This window comes from Micropterus dolomieu, linkage group LG10, assembly GCF_021292245.1.
Source record: "Micropterus dolomieu isolate WLL.071019.BEF.003 ecotype Adirondacks linkage group LG10, ASM2129224v1, whole genome shotgun sequence".
In the NCBI taxonomy this organism is placed as follows: Eukaryota; Metazoa; Chordata; class Actinopteri; order Centrarchiformes; family Centrarchidae; genus Micropterus; species Micropterus dolomieu.
Window position 1 is genome coordinate 24,858,320 of NC_060159.1, and position 19,172 is coordinate 24,877,491.

General features: G+C 38.0%; 1 protein-coding gene across 1 annotated transcript; it reads left to right on the forward strand.

The window, feature by feature from the left end:
* Positions 1-140: 140 nt before the first annotated feature.
* batf3 (basic leucine zipper transcription factor, ATF-like 3) lies at positions 141-5,723 on the forward strand. Its single transcript, XM_046061619.1, has 4 exons — positions 141-1,315; positions 1,706-1,810; positions 4,847-4,891; positions 5,181-5,723. Exons 1-4 carry the CDS (start codon positions 1,244-1,246, stop codon positions 5,322-5,324), a joined length of 366 nt encoding a protein of 121 aa, XP_045917575.1. The 5' UTR covers positions 141-1,243; the 3' UTR covers positions 5,325-5,723.
* The last annotated feature ends 13,449 nt before the right edge of the window (positions 5,724-19,172 follow it).

A 19,172-nucleotide genomic window follows, 5' to 3' on the forward strand; every position in this document is an offset into this window, starting at 1 on the left:
AGGTTTATTAATTTTCAACATAGGGAAAGAGTTTTTCTTTCAATACTATGACATTAATATGATTCCCTATACATTCCAAATCACAAGAGAGAAGACAGAGTTTCTGCTGAAAGAAATAATCCACTACGGTGAACAGATGTTTCAGTGATATGTGGGACAGGAACAGTGTTACGTCTGAGATAGGTTCTCCAACTGACGAGCGGACACAAAACTGGTTGCTTGAGCTTCCATTTGCGTGGTTTTTTTCTGTGGTGTGCAGCAACCTCCTTCTTTCTTTTTGATTCTCTTCATATTGCATTCACCAGCAGCCGACTGAATTACACCACTGGGCAGAGGATTTTTCTTATTGCACACACCAGTGTGTCACAGTTAATGTGAATGTAATTTGCCCTTGAAATCGCAGAGAGTTTCGCAATTGAAAACGCCATCTGAATTAAGTAATAATCTTTAGAGCCAAACTGAATCAGATGAAGTCATAAAAAAGACAATTGAATCCTGTTCTTATCCAGCTCATATTTTATTAAAAAAAAAAAATTCCAGACTTTATTTGTACTTTATGACAGCTTAAATGTCTTTTTAAATATTTAAAGATATCCTGTTGGTTTATGTTTCTGTATGGTTACTTTAAAAACTGGTTCTAAATTTACTGGTACATTAAAGTTGTTGTTTTTTTAAAGAATAAGTCTGGCAGTCTATAATTTCGTTTGTGTCAACAAATTCCATTAGTCCATCTCTCAACAATGTCTGACCTGTCTGCATGTCTCCGCCCCAAGCCCATTTGTACCTACTCAAAATGTTCCTCAAACAGGAGGAAGTAGTGCATTTGTTGGGGACTATTTTTAGCCATGGATTAATACACAGTTAGTGCTGAATAACTACAGCAGCAGGATGGTGTATTTTGTATTCAGTCAGAATAAACTAAAGTGCCCTGTGATCAGTGTAATGAAGGAATATGTCGCCCAGTTAAACGATGTGCATCAATGTGTTGATGACCGAAACCATAAATGTTCTGGTCAACTGTGGCCCCTCAGTCATGTGACTTATGTGAATTGCCCTCCCTGCTTCTTCTAAAACAGCAGTGAAATTGAAAAGTGAAAAGAAAGCTGAAGTGAAACCGCAGCCTGTTTTCTGTCTGGTTTGTTTTCAGTGGACTGTGCCCAGTTCACAAACAACGCTTTATTTTCTGACGGAGACAAGTGTCTCCTGTTTTTCTCTCTTTAATGCACGCTTTAAAAAATCTGTGATGTCAGACTGTGATTCTTCCTGCCATCATCAGAACAACAGCACGAATAACCACCTCTGTGAAGGATGTGAGGTAAGATCGCACTAACATGCTCTTATTACAACTTTAATGTGTTATCATCAGGGAAATGCTTGCTCCTAATGCAGCCTGCTCCCTGTCGCAGAGGGAGGTCAGATATCAAGAGATGAGAGGTTTAAAGCAACATCTTCTGGTGATCTTTTTTAGTAACGCTAGGGCTCATAATCAAGTAGGGTTTGTGTCTGACAAAGAGGAGTATGTTGACAAAGTGTTGTGTGTGTCTGCGCAGATTTAATGTGAATGCATTGCTGCCAAATGAAAATGATATCTGGTTGCAATAAAGCATACAAAACATGTTTTAAAATATATTGGTCTAAGGTTAAACTACAGACGTGTGACTTGCCGAGTGGATGGATAGAAGACTGAATTTATCTGTTGTCTAAGGGTTCAGAGGATGGAGGCAGGAGGCTGAAGAGGAGAGAGAAGAACAGAGTTGCAGCCCAGAAGAGCCGGAAGAGGCAAACACAGAGAGCGGACCTTCTGCATGAGGTGTGTGCGTGAGCATGCTCGTGTACTTCCACCTTTGTAAGGACTAATTGCAGACCTTTTTCTGTTCCTCACTGCCAGACAAAGACTGTTTATTAGGGTTAAGGTCAGAATTAGGTTTAGGTTAAAAATACTACTACTTGTTCAGTAATGTATTGTCATAAATTGTGGTTTGTCAAAGGAAATATTTTACAGTTTTTCACAATTGCTAAGATGTTTCTTGAAACCATCCGTTTTCTCAAAACTTTTAACACAAAACCTAATCTTTAAACCACATTCACAAAACCCCTGACTCTTCTGGCAAAATCAAACAATCCACTCAAAACCAAGTAATCTATGTGCAAAATCAAACAATGCTTTCAAAACATAACACAGCCAGTCAATATGAAAAACTCTACAGAGCATTCTTTAGACACTACATCAATAAATTGAGAACACAGCATCCAGGGCATGTAGTTACAGAAAATGTTTTTTTGCATAAAGGAACCACATAGAACCTATTTAAAAAAAAAAGTATAGTAATCACAACCAAGTAATACAGTATTGATTATCTGTATATTCAGCACTTTCATATAAATACAGTACAGTAAGCCCATAGAACAAAGAAAACTCGTTTTTTTTTTATGCTTAAGCACGATTTTGAAAGCAGGGCTCATTTTGTCAAAACACTACACACAATTCACACAACTATTCACACAAGTAGCAGAACAACTCAGATAGTTTGCGAAATGAAACACTTCATTCAAAAATATACAAGAATTTATAAAAACCCGATTTTGTCACAGTGTAGCACAGACACAGTTCAAGTGATCTAATTCTGTTTGAACCAGTTAAACACTGCTATGCTCAATCTAAAACACACTTAAAATTCCTACTTTTTAAATGAAATAGTCTGGATCTGACTTTTCAGAGAGTATTGGATATATTGACTAAACACAGCACACACAGTACTGCATACTGATATGATTTATTTTCAGCAAAACCATTTGTGGAAAGCATGAACAAGAAAGCAAGTACAATTATATCTTTGTCCGCATCGCAGGCTATGTCCTCTCTTGCAAGACAGCGAGGGAAGTATCGTCTTGAATGGCGAATCCACGCTTGCACAGATACTGCATCTATTTGGTTGCTGGCATCCTCCTTGGCTTGAATGAGGGGCCTTCTGATAAAAGGCTGGAGGTCATGAACCTTCCACTGCCATGCCGAAAAAAACCTCCTCAATAGGGTTAAGGAAGGGGAGAGTATAGTGGGAGGTATTGGAGTATTTATTGTTGATGCTGATGAAACCAGTTTTGGGCCAGAGCAGATGGTCCGGCACATTGAGAATAGCTCTATGTTTTACTCTCCGAATTTGGTTCAAATGGCACTTTGTAGAGTTGGCTCATCTGTGTCCGTATTACTGTTGCAACAGTATATCTGCGCAGGTTGGGCTGAACTCTCTGAATGTCAACTCGTGGTTTACAACAAGGTAAATCAATTTTGCTCTTATATCATTTGATAGATTTGGTCCTCTTCTTCTTTGTCCTTGTTCTCTAGGTCTCCCTCTTCCTCCACGTGCACCCCCCTCTCATCCTCCCTCTTCCTCTTACTGGAACATTACCTTCCATTTTTGTTGATGACAGGTAAACTCACATTGGTGAGTTTAGAGTTGTGCACCTAATTGTCCTGATGGCAATGTTTGATCAATTGGTTCACAGGTGTGGCATTTTAGACGGCAATGTCTTGACATCGCAAAGACGAGACTTTGTGTTAGATTTTTGTGCCTGATGTAGCCTGCGTGTGTTTAGTATTTTGCAAATCACTGTGTCTAGTGTTTTGCAAAAGGTGTGAGGCTGAGAATGTGCTTATAGTTGTGCAGATCTGGGCTGTAGTTTTACTCCCTGAGTGTAAGGTTTCACTGACAATGTGTTATATAATATTTTAGTGTGTAAGCAATTGTAAAAAAAAATAAATAAATAAAAACTGTAATGCACAGCACATTACAAAATCAAAGTCAATCACGTGCTTGATCTGGCCAGAAGACTTCGTCCACATCACATGCAACCTTGTCCCTTGCCAAGCAAAGGAGGAAAACCCTCTGGTCTCTCTCTGCTGGATGCAGCCTTACTGTAACAACACTCCACACCTATCTCACCACAGGCCAATTCCATTGCCCGTAAGAGATTTTCGTAGTAAATGAATTTCGGTCATAGTCCTTCCACCACCTGGCAGATAAAAAAATCCTTTATCGGATTGAAGTAAGAGCTGAAGGTGAATATTTATAAATCACTGGTTGGTGGTTGATGTTGAACCGCTTGCTTAGTGAAAGCACAGTGAAAGCTGACATTGTCCCATAGACGGGATGCACTGCCGGCTGATGATCCTTCTGCTCACGCTCAAACACAATATACCAAAGACCACCCAGAAAAGTAAGAAGATGTTCAGTGTTACATGGCCCCAAGGTTGAATGACAGTAGAGAACCTGTCCCTTACTTATAGCCTGGTCAAAGGGTGACATTGCCACTACACAAGCCTGGGACTCCCCCCCCCCTATTGGTTTGATCACATCGTTAGAAACAAGTGAGCAGAATTATGAGTTGTTGTGTGTAAAAGATGACTGTGTTGTAGTTTTGTTTAACTTTTGCCGTATTTATTTACCATTTTGCAAGACAAGTGCATCACAGTGCAAAATAAGTTTTAATGAGTGAGAATGTGTTTAGAGTTTTGCCAAAAGAGTGACTGATTCGACAAATGGGTTTAGGCCACTGAGCATTTGGTTCAGAGAATGGGGTTGTATTGTATTGGTCGAGCTACACCTCAACCACAATGCGAGATAACCCGGATATGGGATTATTCTCTCAAACTAAGAACCTCTGCAGAGACACAGAAGAAACTATGCAAGTGTTTTCGCTGTCCACATGTCCCCAAGTGTATATGTCACAAGTATATCTGCACTAAATATAAAATTCACCTCTCTAAAACGTACATTCACTCATCATTTCCACCTCTTCATGTTCTCTTCGTCTCTTCTCCCTTTCTTTCTCCTCTCCTCTCTTCCAGGCCTGTGAGCTTTTGGAGCAGAGGAACAGAAAGCTGAGGAGAGAGGTATCTATAATATGCGCTGTACTAAAAGCATTCATCATGGATGTTATTTCTTTGTGCTATAATTAGATTACGTCGCCATGTTCTTGCTGTGTGTTCTTCTGCAGTCGCCACTCTCTGCTTCAATAGTGTAGCCTGCACTTCATCTGTAAGGATACACAACAAATCTCTACTTTATCTATGAACAAGCATTAAAACAGCAGTTAAAAACATAGGAAAGAGGCAAAGACAATCAAGTATAGACAACGATTACAACAAATAAGTAAATCTCTGCTTGTTTTTTTGTCTGCAGGTGGATTCTCTGTCTGAGGAGCAGCGTCTGCTGACCGAGGCTCTCAGGACCCATGAGCCCTTCTGTCCCGTCATGCACTGCTCCTTTGCTTCCTCCACCTCGTGCAGCCTGCAGCCTGACGTCATGGCAGCCCGGTCCGTCTGAAGCGAGCGATATCTGTTTCTGATCAGTGATCAAAGTAACTTGTTGTCTGAAGCCATAGCCATAGTGTAACGCACCAGTGAACCACTAGAGTGCGCTGTTCACCACAATCAGAGACAAAGTGGTGATTCAACTGGTGTGAGGTGCTGTCACAGGGAAGAGTGTCATCTGGTGGTTAAACCTTTCATGCAGCAGCTCATGGCATTACTCATACACGAGGATTAGGAGGTTAAAAGAGTCAAACATTAAGTTCAAACTGTTGAATGTTATTCTCCATCTACTAGTCCTGTTATTCTATTAAGTTTTTCTGTGCTGTAGGCTATGAGTGCATGACTTTCATTCTAGTCAAAAATGTAAAAAAGAACCAAATACATACATTAAAATAAAACCAAAGTCAATCAATTTGTGTGATGTTATCATCTTTATATGTTTAAATTGCATTACACGTTTTCCTATTGTGCAAATAAACCTTTCTCGAGGTTTGTTCTTGTTGCAAGCTATTTAACAAATGCTTTCAAAAAGTGATGGGGACAAAATCATCCATTTCAAAAAGCGTCCCCAGTGTAAACGACACCTATGCTACTCACAACGAATAAGTAAACTAGTTGAGGGAATTAAGTACCAATTGTTTACAAGAAAAAAAATGATTCTTACGCATACTGGAACATATAAGTGGTTTCCACCCATTACACATTTTCATTCTTCCCTTGTGGAAAAAGTACAACAGAATCACTACAGAAAACAAGTTTATGTAGGTGTGACTGTAAAGTGATATATAGAAATGTGTTGTTCATTATTCATAAATTTGATATGTAGATTTCCATAAGAAAAACTGCAGTGTTATGACTGAAGAGCAATATCAACAAAGAGGAGACTTTTGCGTGCCGGAGGTATTTGCTTACTTCCTTTGTAAAGGGTCTACAAATTGTGAGTATATTATTGTTAATAAATAATGTATTTATTTATAATAAATCATTCATAAGCCATTAAGAACATTTGCGTTTCCAGATTGTAAAACATCCGGTAGACTAGATGATTTATCATAAACGAGAAACCCATCAGCCTTTACTAAGCTTGTAAATCTTCACTTAGGTTGGTTTGAAGTTTCAAAAACTATTTAACTGTGTCAAAAACAACCCCAAAAAACATTTATACACATTTCCATGAGATTCAGCCTAACATATGTATATATCTGTATGAAAACTGTGGAAGTTCTTTTAAAATCCAAAATAAATGTTTGTGAATTTGAACTGTTTGCCGCTCAGCATACATTTGTAAGATGACCTGGTCACTGTCTTTGAGATGTTAATGAAATGCAGACCTTTTTTAATTAAATATAATAAAAATTATTCTTATATTGCCAATTCGTAACAGAATCTTGTTGCACTTTTCATTTGGAGCATAATCTTATTAATATTATTGCTGGTTAAGTAGAAAATCCATCACTAATAAGAGGTTTTCTCTGAATCTACACCACTTATGGAAGTAATTGCTGTCAAAGTCAGACTCTGTTTTTTTGCCAAGTATGTTTTCACGTACAAAGGATTTGCTTTGGTATTTTGGTGGATAAGAGAAAGGGGAAAAAAGTACTCCAATGCCAAGAATCATATATGTAAAACATGTATCATAGCATATTGCATAAAGTCTTTCTACAAAAACCAAAGTGAGTAAGTCAGCATTGTGGTAAGTGATGTATAACTTCAAAAAAAATAAAACAGTGTCCTGGGATTTGTCCGCCAACATCATTGATTATGTTGCAAGAAAAAGGTCTTCTGGAATATTACATCATTTTACTGAAGATTTTGAGGTCATTTCCAGCCACAGACACGTCAGAGTGGATCTATAGGCTGTTCACCTGCATCAGAATAGAAACTTGTGGTTTGGTTACGTTGGAGGACACTCACTGAATGTAACAGTTCCCTTATTTGACCGCAGTCGCATCAAACGTAATTGCCACAGGGTTTCTCTTTAAATTTTTCCTTCCTTATCCATGTTAAAGTGAATGAAAAGTTGATCTGTATGCAAAAGATGCTGACGCAAACCAACTGTGGCGAAGTGGAACTGAACCATTTCACCGCTGCTGGACAAGTGCTACATGTGATGCAGAAAATCACTTCTTGTCCAAATTAGTGCATACTTTTAAATAAATATTTTGGGGAAACAGCAAAAGAAAAAAACAGCACACAAAGAGATTCTTAATTATAACAATATAAAGCTAATTGTGCTTTGTTGCTGAGTAACACAGTTTAGTGCTGTGGATGAACTGGACTTGCCTACTCAGAGCCCTGACCTCATCTTCATCCAGCACCTTTGGAATGAACTGGAACACCGGCTGTGAGCCAAACCTGATCACTCAACATCAGAGGCAAAGCCCTGCAGCAAGTTCAACATCTGGTGAAAAGACTGAAACCAGCAGAGTGGAGGCTGTTAGCTGTTAGCAGCTGTATGTTGTTACCCGACTTTGTGCCTCTCATGTATTAACATCACTTTCAAGTCACAAAGCCAATCAGACGTTTCTCAGAAAGATAAACATTCCTGGCTCGGTTCCAGCCAGAGACCCTTGATGCACGTCGTACTCTCTCCCATACTGTATTTCATGTCTCTACCTACATGGTAAGCTGTCTAATAAAGGCACTGTCTCTAAAAAGATATATATTGTACCTGGCAAGGTTTGAAAACCCCAGAAAGCTCTCAAACAAACCGAACTGCTGTTCTGAAGGTCTTTCCAGAATCCAGAAGACTTCTAACCTTCTGAATGACGTCACCTGTTACTTAATGTGCACCTGGTATGCAGGAAAAATGTAATCACGAGAAAGAAAAGGTTAAAATACTCGTAAAAGTGTCAGCACTGAGTTTGTCAGAGTCACAATGTTTATTTGAGATGAAATGTTGTGTCTCTAATAAACATTTGGATTAATAAATATTCCGTCCATTTTTCCCTTTCCCAAGTTGCGTAGATGACATACTGTATTTACTTTCTCAACTTGTACATGTTTTGAAAATAGCAGTGTCTTCTCATGTGGCATAACACAGAAACAAAAGCTAAACTAAACTGTACAAAATGAATCAGTTATACAAATCAGTTAAATGTGGCTGTATTAAAGTTACTTTATTTTGTATTTTCATATGTAAAACATTGTTCATCTTGTGTTATACCAAACAAGCAATACATTATGTAATTCCAGACTCCCTGGATTAGGAGTTACAAATTGGGAAACCAAGAGCTTTTTAAAATTCTGGAAATATCTTGGACCATCAGTAAGTTTTGTTAGAGGGCTTTCTTTGTTTTTCAAAGATCATCTGGTATTTACACTGAGATGTTCATCAATCACATATGGGTGAGCAGCTGATGGGTGGGGCTTTACATCACAGGTGAAGTGTCAAACTCCACCCACATGGTTCTCCAAGCAGAATTAAACAAACGCAGAGCGTTTGGAAATAGTACTCGGTTTTGCTTGTTCAACCGCCCAGACTTCTGGAGGAAACTGGCAGTGCAGTCGCTGTGGAACTGAGCTCAGATCAGTTTCTAAATAAGCTCCAAAATCACCACGCTCACAACAACACTGGTCGCCTAGCAAGCCAGGAAATACTATATAGTTCTTGGCAGGTTTTACAGAGGAGCAATAGAAAGCATCCTGACTTGATATCGGTGAGGTGCCTGCGCAGAGCCCGAAGGATACTAAAGGACAGTACCCACCCAGCCACAGCCTGTTCACCCTGATGCCTTCTGGGAAGAGATATAGAAGTTTCTGCTGCTGCACCACCAGACTGCAGAGCAGCTTTTTCCCCTAAGCTATCAGACTTTTAAACTCTAATTCATCCTCAGCACTGCTCCAGTGATGGTAATTTATTTCTGTTTGCCATTTTTCATAATTGATTCTTTATTAATGTATAAGGCTCAAAAGACATAAAAACACATATAAATAAAACATAGATACACTGAAGACAATTTAGCCACATTATTTGTACAGACATGTGGAGAATACAAAACTGTGATATGTTCTATATGTGATTGTTATATATATATATATATATATATATATATATATATATATATATATATATATATATATATATATATATATATATATATATATTGTCTGCTATGTAGCAGAAGGGAGTTACAAAACTCAACTTCACTCTGTAACTTGTTATATTGTGACAATAAACCTACCTACCTACTACTGGGGCAGGAAGCAACCCGCCACAGAGCAGTTCTGAGGAATGTGATAGAAAGCCTGCACAGACACATGTATCCTTCTGCTGTACATAAACAAAACATGACCCAAACATGTGCAGAAATACATGTACACACACATATATTCACAAATACACACCTGCCATTCAACACCACACACTTATGAAAATGCCAAAACTCATACATACAACCTGGACTGCCATGTGCAGCATTTATCCTTAGCACTACACACACATAAATATTCACACTTGACTTCTGGTGAAATCTTGATTCAGTTCTTGGTAATTTCTCAGTTAGAAAATTAAATTGTAAAAGTAAAAACGTCAGAGAATGAGGGCATGAGATAACATCATTTACTTTTTAGGCTGCGTTCAGACAGAGCTCAGTGGGTGGAGAGAAGGCATGTTGCTTCAGGTGGTTAGAACAGAATTGGCCGTGGCCAAGATCTGGTAACACTGAGTCCCCCTCATTGTAGTTCCCAACATAAATGTCTAAGTGATGTTTCTAAGCCTTCTTCACACTGTCAGACCTAAAAATCTAGAGGAGAAATGCTGAAGTTGTTCCTCTCTTGCAACAGACTTGTGGGCAATTTTGCCCTCAAGTCTGTTGCAAGAGAGGAACAACTTGTATTTTTATTGAAACTCTCCCATGAACACGATCATTAGGAGCCAAACTGAATGCAACGCAGCAAACAGAGACACACATACATATACATACACTTCTGCTGAACTGTGAAGTAAATTCTTGTGTAACTTCTCTGGAAGCATAAACACAGCTGTGCCAGTTTGTTTCATCACTGTACTTAGTTGTTCAATAGTTTATTGTTAAGAGCAGTTCCATTTAAGAGTTATGGGCAGTGTGAGTTTTTGCGCAGCATGGAAAACTTTGTAATGGGCCAGTGGACTTCTCGCTAAATTCTTACAATTGCTTCTGATCTGTTTGTTTTTCCAGCACTCATTTTATTGTCTGGTGTGGCCCAGAGAGTATCACCATGTACAACTGAAAGGAAAATCAGGAATAACATCAGGAAGTGTATTAAAGGTTTAAAGAAAAGTCCCTTACTGAATGTAACAGAAAGTAATTATTTTTATAAATGATGCTCTTATGATGCGTTGAGCTATGAAATCTGCTATTATAAATTATGTAGAAAGAAAAACATAAAACTAATCACACAATCAAATCCAGAGATGCCAGTTTATGGTGGACAAATAATATGAGACCTGAAAATTGAGGGGTGAGTTTTAAATTTACACATGGACGACGTGCACATTTGCATGGAATAAAAACATAGACAATCTCTGTCTGCAAAATGATTCATAATTTTATCGCTCATTCAAACAAACCAATTTGCCAGTACAAGCGGAAGCCAGTATGGGATTATGACCATGACCCTCCGGGGTTGAACATCTTCCAGTTTTCCATAACGCAAACACAACTAATCGTGGCAACACTCAGTGATGTTTTTATATTGGTGATGTAGAGACAATGGAAGAAAAAGCAGCGGCTGTGTAATTGCATATGGTGCGTTACGCCTTTATTCTTGAATATATTTTTGACTTTATCTGATTGTAAGTAATTGTTATCATATATTGATTGTATATAGTGTGTAAATATTTACACATCTTCGTAGAATGTTACTGATTCCACTCCTATTGTATTTTGTTCTTTTACATTACTCTGTTTTGTCAACCTGAATTTTCCTTACGGGAGATCAATAAAGGTCTTATCTTATTTTTATTTAGTTTAGTTTCTGTCTGCTGCTGACCATATATCATAAACATTTAATAATTAATTATTATTATTATTACCCCCTAATCATGTAACAACCTTGTTGTGATCTGAACAAGGAGTTTTTGATCTACCACACCTTCTTAATAATGTAACGGTCGCTGGTGTTTAGCCAGGGTGCCAAAATATACTACAATTGACAGCACACACAAAACCCAGCACACAAGAGCACATACAACAGCAAAGTGCAAGCACACAGTCAAAGATAACAATAAACAACTTTATGTGCTCATGAGACGAAGAGAGTGAGAGACTTTGAAACATGATATAATATCATGTTTCAAACACCTGTAGTATCTTAATGGTTTCAAGAATATTTGTGGTTTGGACCAAATCAAAATTTTTGATTTTAGCACACTGGTTGTCAAACTCCAAAGCCTTCACAACTGTAGACGAGCTGAAAAGAATTAGCCTGCCACTTCACAACATATTCATTTTGAAATGAAACACACATTTTTATGATCTAAATGTAATAATGCAATATATTTCATCATCCTCCAACAAGTGTTTCCCAGACCTTTCATTCCCGGTTTCCTGGGGCCACAATTCTCCAGTATTTCCCATGATTTATGATAAATTCTCACACCCTTTTTTCCTTTTTGATATCACACACTGCTTCTGGCAATCTAATGTTAAGGCGTGTGTAAGGAGAGCTGCTCACGCCTCGTCTTTCTCAGTGAGTGAGAGACAGAGGGAGAAATAGAAAATCCTAAGAGAAAGTAATACTAATTTCAGACATCCTCGATAGAAGAATTCCAATTTCTAATGGAAAGTTTTAAAGGAGACCTGTTATGCTGCATTTCCAGTCCTATATTGTAGTTCTGTGACTCGTCTATGGCAGCTTTGCATGATTCAGTTCAAAGTTCAAAAAAATAATTTTCTATCTTTCCCTTCATGTAGGCCCTCATTTCAGCATCTGTGTAACAACTCTAACATTATAGAAATGCCAGAAAATACGAACAAGCATAATAGGTCCCCTTTAAAAGTAAGTAGCATTTTATCTGTGATCTTTTGAAATGGCAGGGGTGAAGAATATACGAATTAACGAAAACTGGTGAATATTAGTATTTAACATAAAAATGCTGTTGCAGTTTAGTGAATAATGTTCACCTCACCCTCCTGTTACAAGTGTGTAACATGGGGTGGTTCAACATAGTGGACTCCCCTTTGTCTTACACACTGAACCTTTAAATGACACCAGAATGCAGGAAACAAAGTCTCTATAACACAGAAAAACTGAGAAATCGAGAACTTTGAGTGGCATGTTTCCCCCTCTGGTCTACTTTTCTTAGTATCTGGACGCTTAGAGTTTCCCACCACACCCATTATTCATGTGAAATCACCTTCCTTGGAAATTGTTAGAAGTAAACTTCTTTGAAAATCTCATTGTACATGGGGCAGTTGCCCACACATTTATTGAAATATTCCATTTTCTTTGACTCCTTCCCTGGTTGTCGAAACATCATTGGATTGGATTCCCTTCATATCAGTTAACATAAACAGTCTACTGTATTTAGAAACTACCCAAAAGAGTTGAGTTCTTTAGACTTTCAGTCATTTGTAAAGTCCAGCAATATTGTTTTCAGGGTTACCGAGGTTTAACTGTAACATCAGCATGTAGGCAGGTGTTTACTGTGCATCATCTTGTTTTTAAACAGCTGGACTGATTTATAAGAGATTAAGTTTAAGGTGACACCCCACCTTTAGTCCTTTCTTTTGAGTTTTGAAAACCTGTAAACTTCAATGGTGGCAGTCCACTTATCTGCTGTCCATCCACATACTCAGTGTGCTCCAAACAAACACCTCAGCTTAAAATCGACGGCTAAAGACATTGCTTCTCAACCCCAAAGCACAAATATGTTGAGTTTGACATCCTGCTTTTAAAAAAAAGTTGTTTGTTTTGCCTCAAAATCTAAAAAAAACGTGGGGAGAATGTCAGGAATGCATTTCCTTTGGGGTGACAGTATTTGTCACATGAACAACCTTGTTACGAGCCCAAAATGTAGCATAGCATCAGTAACAAACCCAACCCTGAGAACTCCCAGTAAGAGATGCTTACTGTAATGACATGGAGGTTTTCTGCAGTTAGCACCTGCCCTGTCACCCTACTACTCAGTGTGACTGTTGCGACTTGCTCTTTAGGGACATTTCTGCCTTTATTTTGATTTTAGAAAGAAGATGGGTGAAAGGAAATGACGAGAGAGAGGAGAGAGGACACTAAAGCTCCCCAGCCAGATTCCAACTGTGGACGTCTTGTTTGTTGCTTCTTTTACCATTTCTTTCTGTAATACACACAACTGATCCACTGCCATCTTAATGTGATTATACAATCTTAGCACCGGTACCTATGCTGTATATATTTCCTGTTGTTCCATCAAAACAAAAAATGTGAAGCAACAGCAGCAGTTTTAATTACAGCTTTACCACAGAAGCAAACAACAGCTTGCAAGCCTTGTTGCATCATGTTGTGGTTTGGATCAGTGGCTCATGAGGAGTTTTTCTGCAAGTCACTTTTGCACGTCAACTGATTTCTGACCATATTAATTAAATTATTTGATTGAATAACTGAGTCACGCTCACAAATTATGCATCTCTTTGAAACTGTAAAACACATCTGCTCTTTCATCCACAGTTCAACGGTATGAGACAAAAGTTCTAGCTGTGATCGGTTTTCCCCACGAGAGTCCCTTTACTTCGCAGTTAACCTAGAAAAACTCTTTGAAAACCCTGTAATGATAATACATGATAAGTCTACTTCCTTGTCACGCCTGTGTTTTTGTTGCTCCTATTTTGTACTTCTTTGTTATTTCTCGCTTTCACTCTGTCTAATTGTTTTGATTTTCAATTTCATAGCCTTTGTTCGTTTAAATGTCAATTGCTTCCTTCTTATTTATTGTCTGTTTTACTTCCTTGTCTCTTTAAAGGCTGTTGTCACTTTGATATGAAAAGTGCCAAATGTTTCACAATCTGCCTCTGTATCTCCCTCCAGTCACATTCCCGGTTCCTCAGGCACATTCTTTGCTGTGCTCTACGTGTCCACCTGATAGCCTCTGACTTTTTTTCCTGTTCAAGTAACCTCACTCCTGGCCTTCCCTACTCACCTGTGTCCACTCTCTCAGCCCTGCAGACTCGTAATCAGCTCATTCCCACTCACGCTCTGCAATTTCATCTTAATTCACATGTGCATCTTACTTTTGTTTTTGAGCAACCTGAACCTGACTCGTACACTGATGTACAATAAATCAATGAACTGCACCAGTCTGCCTGTTTTGTCTGTGTTTGGTTCCAATCCCTATTGCCCTGCATAACCCACCAAAACAAAATGAAGTGATGAATATCACAATAAAATAGTTGTTTATATAGTTGTATATGGAAAATACATCATGATTATGGTTCACCAATTTCTTTCTTCTAGTGTTATTTATTTTATTCAGTGGAAAATGAGTAAGCAATTGTGTCAAACCCTTGTGTATATACAAAGACTTGACATTAAACTGCCGATTTAGGTGACTGCGATCAATCTGATGAAATGGTAATACTTCCAAATCTATGTGCTTGTGTGTTTAGCTATGACCTTTGACCTTAGCCCACAGGATGTTGCTGTTCAAAGATTATGACACAGTAGTTGCATCAGTCACCTTGCCTCTACTTGTGACTGAGTTGCATCAGTTTTTCCCTCAATTGAGAGAATGACAAAGCGTCTTCCCCTCTCCTCCCTCCCCTGGATGTCTGTGTGTGTACTTTGACCCCATATTGACCGATATCTTACGTTGGAGGATGACCAACCATTTGACCGCAACCAGCAAAACACAGACAAAACAGCTAGAAACATCCTGGTGTATAACTACTGTGATCAAAGTTAGTGGTAAAAACTGGGATCACTTCCTGGAACAACAGCTCAACTTCCAATGACCTCATTAATGACCCCGAGCTGATCCGAGGATAAACTGTAGTGTACTCTTCTTTGTGTTGAAACTTCTTACTTCTGCTTCTGCAGAAAGTCAGAACCAACTTCTTCACAAAGCGAAACACAGTTTTTGTAAACTTTCGTAAAAGTTCTGTAATAGAACTTAATTATAATTGTTTGTTTAACATGAGGGCAATTAATTTAATAGGAATGACAATGGTAAGATTTTGAAGAATGAGTCAGAAAACTACATCACCATAGCAGCATATCAAAAAATCTTTCTTTTTTATTTGTGCAATGTGACATTGCACAAAATGGTGACACGGTACAAGTTCACCAGCAGCACCTGTAGGAGGTGGTACTGTTTACCTTTCCAAGGAGGCATAGTTTCTGCTGGGCCTTCTTCACCTGGTGAAATATGTCTACAGCCCACATGAGATCTGCCATGATGAAGACTCCCAGGGCTGTTTTTGAGACTTATAGATAGAGTAGGTAACGTTGGAGAAATTAGCAAGAAGACAGCAAGATTTGGAAAGTATCCATCTGAAAACTTCCACCCAAGGGCTTTACTTTGTGCTGAAAAGTGGTGGGGACATTTAAGGGTTCAGATTAGGGGTCCAGTGATACATTTAGCTCACCAGACGTGACAATGCACAATATTGGGGTCCCGAGAACAAGACAAGAAAATATTAAAATTAATATTCTCTGGGGTCCCCCTCCAGACGATTTTGACCATTTAACACTTAATTTCCAGCATTCTGGAGACATTTTCCACACTAATTTATGGTTGAATGGTTTATTTAAAGGGAAACACAAAATCTTGGACAATGTACATTTGTTTCTCAGAAATTTACGTTGCATTGCATGTTTTCTTATCGTGCAAACAAACCTCAATTCATTTTCATTTGTTTTTTAACAGGCAGAGTGCGCACAGGTAGGCAGGTATAGGTAGACGTTCGTTCGAACCAAAAAGTTAGACAAATTTCAACAAATATAGCAAAGTTTCTGATACAGATTGCCTACCCCAGCTGTGAACAACACTACGCATGTCTGCATACCTTGAAGCAATGCATTGATGAAACCTCTTATTCTTGGAATAAAGATACCAGAAAAAAAAAGAGGAGTTGTGTTTCAACAGGATTTCTCATAATAAAAACAAAAAAACACAAGTCTCATTTACATTACAAACACCTTCATGTCAGATTTTGTTCATTACGCCAATGTTTCTGCTCCCGGCATTCCCATCTAACCATGTAATTAAAGTCTGCAGAAAAGACAACTGCACCTTGGCTCACCTCTGAAAGCAAACTATAACCAGAAAATATTTGCTACTTTTTCATATTCTTCTTTCACAGAGCAGAGAAGAGTAAGTTGAGCCAATATTAAGTCAAACCTTTGCAAGAAAAAATAAGATATAAAAAAGGCACATTTATCTATACATTTGAATTGTTTATTATTACACCTATGCTATCATTAATATCATTAGTCACCCCTGTGCTATCATACATGTTATTAGATAAAACTATATATAACTATAGTTTCATTAGTGTTATTTGTTTGTATGTGTTTGTCATGCTTAAACAAGTGAAAATGTTCCCTACAAAAAGGATACAAAGATAGTATTTCTATGACATAACAAAGGGCCATGAAAATATGACATCACCTAACTGCCCTGCCCATCTACACACCTATTCCCGCTTCTCTCATTAGTCCTGCAGTTACCAGGGCTGCGTTCAGTCCCAACAAAACATAGAATAAACGTTTATTTAAAACAGAAACAGTGGTGCCTTGAACACCATGTAGTGTACGCAAGTGCGCACTGCACTGCCGTTTTAATATGCTGGTGTCTGACACAAACACCAAACCATAGAAAAACTGCCGAAATCGTTTTCAGACTGAACGTGCCCCGGCCTACTCCTTCCACTCCTCACCTGCAACTCATTGTTGAAGTTATTTAAACTCGCTGTGTGAGTCATTTCTACGTTTGAGCTTTTCTTGCCTGCTTCTTGTTTGATCTGTTTTCCCAATTGCCTTCTCAGGTTTTGACCTTTGCTTGCCTCATCCTCCCGTAAGCCTTTGTACCTTCATTTTTATATTAAATTACTGTGATTAAAAACTGCACCAGATCTGCCTCAATCAACCCTGCTTGACAATGGTGATTCTAGTAAATGAGTAAGTTAAACAATATGAATCAACTGACCCTTCTAAATAAAACATTCAGTGTAGTTCGATTTGAGTAAATAGCCTTGTTTTCTTAATGGTTAGTTTTAGCCCAAACCACAAACGTTTTCAAAAGAATACAATGTAATGCAATATCCCTGCGACAAATGTCACTTTTGGGCACTGTACATGTTATAAGTTATAATTAACATACCTGTGTATCAAATACTAAAGCAGACATTTCCCTTATGCAAACAGAATACCACCCACTTCCCCACAGTGCTCTTTAGCTTGGTCGATGTGGATCTTATACAAGTAATAGTTTTGTGAAAATCTCCTATTTTGACGGAGCTCATTTAACTTTTTTCTCTTCTTTTACCCATGCTTTTAAAATTACTTTTAAGCCTCAATATCTTAAAGGATTTAAGATGGAGAACCTCAATGCTATCCAGGGGTGGTGACATATTTTAGTGTTTGTTTTCATTGCCACACCAGACAGGTGGGGTCAAACCACATGAGATGTCAACTTTCAAGCAGAAACTGTCAAACCTGGATCAACGTAATTCTCAGTATTTGTTTTAATGTCTTTGTGGTGAGCCAGTAGGGTGGGGTTTACTGCTGCAGGCCAATAAGCTGGTTATGTACTTGCTGATTAGCTGTAAATCATATATTTATATAATCATTTATGTTCATCCAGAGTGTGTTTGTTGCGCATTTTCGTAGATGCACTGGTGATATTAAAATGGATGGATGGGTTTGTTGTTATTTGAACAGTGCTTGAGATCTTATCTCTTCACAGATTACAAGTCGTATCCTATAAGCTGGAACAGGAGACACTCCTCACACCCTGCCTCTCTGAACACCTGACATGTCCACTCTTGTCCCTCTCTTCAGCCCCAACAGCTGCTCTGAGTACATGTAGGAAGTTTGTAGGTGAACTTGTTGATGAAGTTTTCTACTTATGGGAAAAGCATGGAGTGCCTAAAGGGATCCTCTGACAGCTGCTTCCCTGTGTTTATCTGGGAATGTATGCTTGAACAAACAATGTTTTTCCAATGTATTTTACATCTATTCATATATTTTCCTTATATCTTTTAATTAGAAATAGCAGAGTAGTTGCTGATGTAACTGAGTGATATACTTGTACGTGTAGTTATGATAAGGAAAACAGAAGTCAACAGCTGCTCAGGGTGCTAATAAATTATTTAAGCCTATTATCTTAATTTTTTTTTGTTAATAGTTTTTAGATGAAGAATGTGTGATGTAGCTGTATAGAAAGTGGTCACAACATTAGTAAGATGTTTAAGTATGATTTACTCAAATGTGACAACACATCCTCAGAAATAACCTTCAATTTTAATCAAATTACCTTCTGACAGTGTTATAGACTTAACTTAATCAATCATAAGCTTCACAAAGATAGGGTTCAATGTGTTGGATTGTACAAGTGTAACTATAAGCTGGTGACTACATAACTTATAGAAATGTGGTATTGTAAACTAATTTAGCATGAATTTTTTTTTGTACACACATTGAAACTCAAAGCATGTAGTTTATGTACTGTGATCTCATTGCAGAAACTGTGATGTCTTAATTTACAATTGTTTCATGAAATCAGTAGTCCAGGCCTTTTTTTATGCAGTTTTAGGCCTCTAGTTTGACAGCACTAAACATTATTATATATCAACAGAGTAGTATTTTGTGCATTGACTACTATTTTCCACATGAATCAAATGGGAAGGGTCATTTTTAAAAGCAAAGTGTTACTACTACTTCCTAAAACAACACAACGAGATAA